At 41.5% G+C, this 2702-nt stretch overlaps 1 protein-coding gene across 2 annotated transcripts in view; it reads right to left on the bottom strand.

Moving 5' to 3' along the window:
* LOC106876704 (DNA helicase MCM8) overlaps positions 1-2702 on the bottom strand; it is a 63143-nt gene that overhangs the window by 1263 nt on the left and 59178 nt on the right. For both annotated transcript variants that reach the window (XM_014925367.2, XM_014925366.2), the window contains exon 28: positions 1813-1902. In XM_014925367.2, coding sequence (XP_014780853.1) covers positions 1813-1902 — 90 coding nt within the window. The remainder of the gene's footprint in view (positions 1-1812; positions 1903-2702) is intronic.

Genomic DNA, 2702 nt, shown 5'->3' on the forward strand with positions numbered 1-2702 from the left:
ACACACATATATACGACGGGCTTCTTTCAGTTTCCGTCTACCGAATCCACTCACAAGGCTTTGGTCGGCCCGAGGCTATAGTAGAAGACACTTGCCCAAGGTGCCACGTAATGGGACTGAACCCGGAACCATGTGGTTGGTAAGCAAGCTATATATATATATATATATATAAAAGTGCACAACATTTAAATTTTGCCCAGTTGGAAATGGATGCAACCGCTAGATTCAAGCATACCAGTTATGACCATTACATCCTTCCATTTATAATAAAAGTATGAACTGAGAGAAATTTGACTGTTATTTCTAGCAGCTTGAGCGACCACATACAGCTCCCTTGCCTAAAGGCAACGTTGACCTTGGCATAATTTGAAATCAAAAGCACAGAGAACCACAACGAATACCACAATGGACTGTATCCAATACAAACTGAGTGACATTGCAAGTAATTTAGTTTCCCAAATAAACAGTTTGTACTTAGAGAATTAAATCCGTCTTGATTTAGAGTTGACATGAAATGTGTTATGTTTGAGTAAAGGACTTACTCTTTTACTTGTTTCAGTCATTTGACTGCGGCCATGCTGGAGCACCGCCTTTAGTCAAGCAAATCGACCCCGGGACTTATTCTTTGTAAGCCTAGTACTTATTCTATCGGTCTCTTTTTGCCGAACTGCTAAGTTATTGGGACGTAAACACACCAGCATCGGTTGTCAAGCGACTTGTTGAATATTGATTTCAAATTTTGGCACAAGGCCAGCAATTTCGAGGGAGGTGGTAAGTCGATTACATTGACCCCAGTGATCAACTGGTACTTATTTTATTGCACCTCCTCCAATGCCCCCACCCCTCTTAAAAGAGATTTTTTTTGGTCCTTGCAAGTACTTGGTGACCCTGGCAGTGCGGGTGCCACTTAAAAAGCACCCAGTCCACTCTGTAAAGTGGTTGGCATTTAGAAGGGCAGCCAGCTGTAAAAACCGGGCCAAAACTGACCTCGCCTGTGTTTGTATCATGTAAAAAGCACTAAGTCCACTCTGCAGAGTGGTTGGTGTTAGGGAGATAATCCAGCTTTAAAAATCCTGCCAAAACAGTCACAGAAGTCTGGTGCAGGTTTCTGCCTAACCGGCTCTTGTCAAACTGTCCCACCCATGCCAGCATGGAAGGCAGCTGTTATATGATAATGATGATGATGATGACGACTCAAAAAGATAACAGGGAAAGCCAACTTCAGTGGAATTTGAACTCAGATGAAATGCTGCAAAGCATTTTGCCTGACATGCTAATGATTCTGTCAGCCCACCTCCCTAAAGCACCTATAAAATATTGGTTTCAAATTTTGGCATAAGGCCAGCAATTTCAGGGGAGGGGCTAAGTCGATTGCATCAACCTCAATGACCAACTGGTACTGATTCTATCAACCCTGAAAGAACACAACAGGCAAAGTCGACCTCGCTGGAATTTGAACTCCGAATGTAAAGACGGACGAAATACCGCTAAGCATTTTGCCTGGCATTGTAACAATTCTGCCAGCTCGTTGCCTTAAAGGACTTGAAAATATTAATACCCCTTGTGACATGCAAAGTCAATATAATTATTGTGATTCACTCTGGACTCTCTATGACACTGGAGTAAAATTATTTTACTATGATTCATAAGACCAACGTGTACCAAGAACAACGAAGCCAACTTTTAATGTGACCTTGGGAACATACAAGTATTAAAACTTAATAAAATAGGAATTAATCAAGATGTGTTGAATGTATTCAAAGAGGAGAAGAATCATTAATACGTGTTATGAAATGCTAAAGAAAACTGTACCTTGGCGAGCTCTTTCATTTCCTGAACTGTGAAAATTGAGTTGTAAGTCTTTTCAGCTTTTCGTTGAAGTAACGTAATAAATTTCTTGTGCTGTAAACCAAACAAAGTACCAGCAATAATATTATTGATGTGTCAATGTGGGGGGTTCTTAAACTTTAGACAAAAGCAAAACAAAAGAAGGCCATTACAACACAAACTAATACCCCCTGCCAAAGTAATCAATAACCGTCAGCATTTGTCAGACGTAATGTTTATTTATTGATCGTTTTGAATTAATCATGCATTATCTTGTAGCTTCAAAGTTTCAATGCTGTGATTGCTTATTTTTAGAATGACATTGCAGGGCTGGTGTGAGGGGCTGCATCTGGCCAGTTTCAATATAAAACAAGTAGAATGTTCAGGCTGGATATGACTAGTTTAAATGCAAAAGGGTTAAATGATGATGATGATATATATGTGTGTGCGTGTGTGTGTGTGTGTGTGTGTGTGTGTGTGTGTGTGTGTGGAGGCGCAATGGCCCAGTGGCTAGGGCAGCGAACTCGTGGTTGTAGGATCATGGTTTCGATTCCCAGACCGGGCATTGTGAGTGTTTATTGAGCAGAAACACCTAAAGCTCCACAAGGCTCCGACAGGGGATGGTGGTGAACCCTCCTGTACCCTTTCACCACAACTTTCTCTCACTCATCCTGTTTCTGTTGGACCTGTATTTCAAAGGACCAGCCTTGTCACACTCTGTGTCATGCTGAATCTCCCCAAGAACTACGTTAAGGGTACACGTGTCTGTGGAGTACTCAGCCACTAGCACATTAATTTCACGAGCAGGCTGTTCCGTTGATTGAATCAACTGGAACCCTCATTGTCATAATTGAAGGAGTGCCATAGTGTATATA

This window comes from Octopus bimaculoides, chromosome 11 (assembly GCF_001194135.2).
Source record: "Octopus bimaculoides isolate UCB-OBI-ISO-001 chromosome 11, ASM119413v2, whole genome shotgun sequence".
Taxonomy (NCBI): Eukaryota; Metazoa; Mollusca; class Cephalopoda; order Octopoda; family Octopodidae; genus Octopus; species Octopus bimaculoides.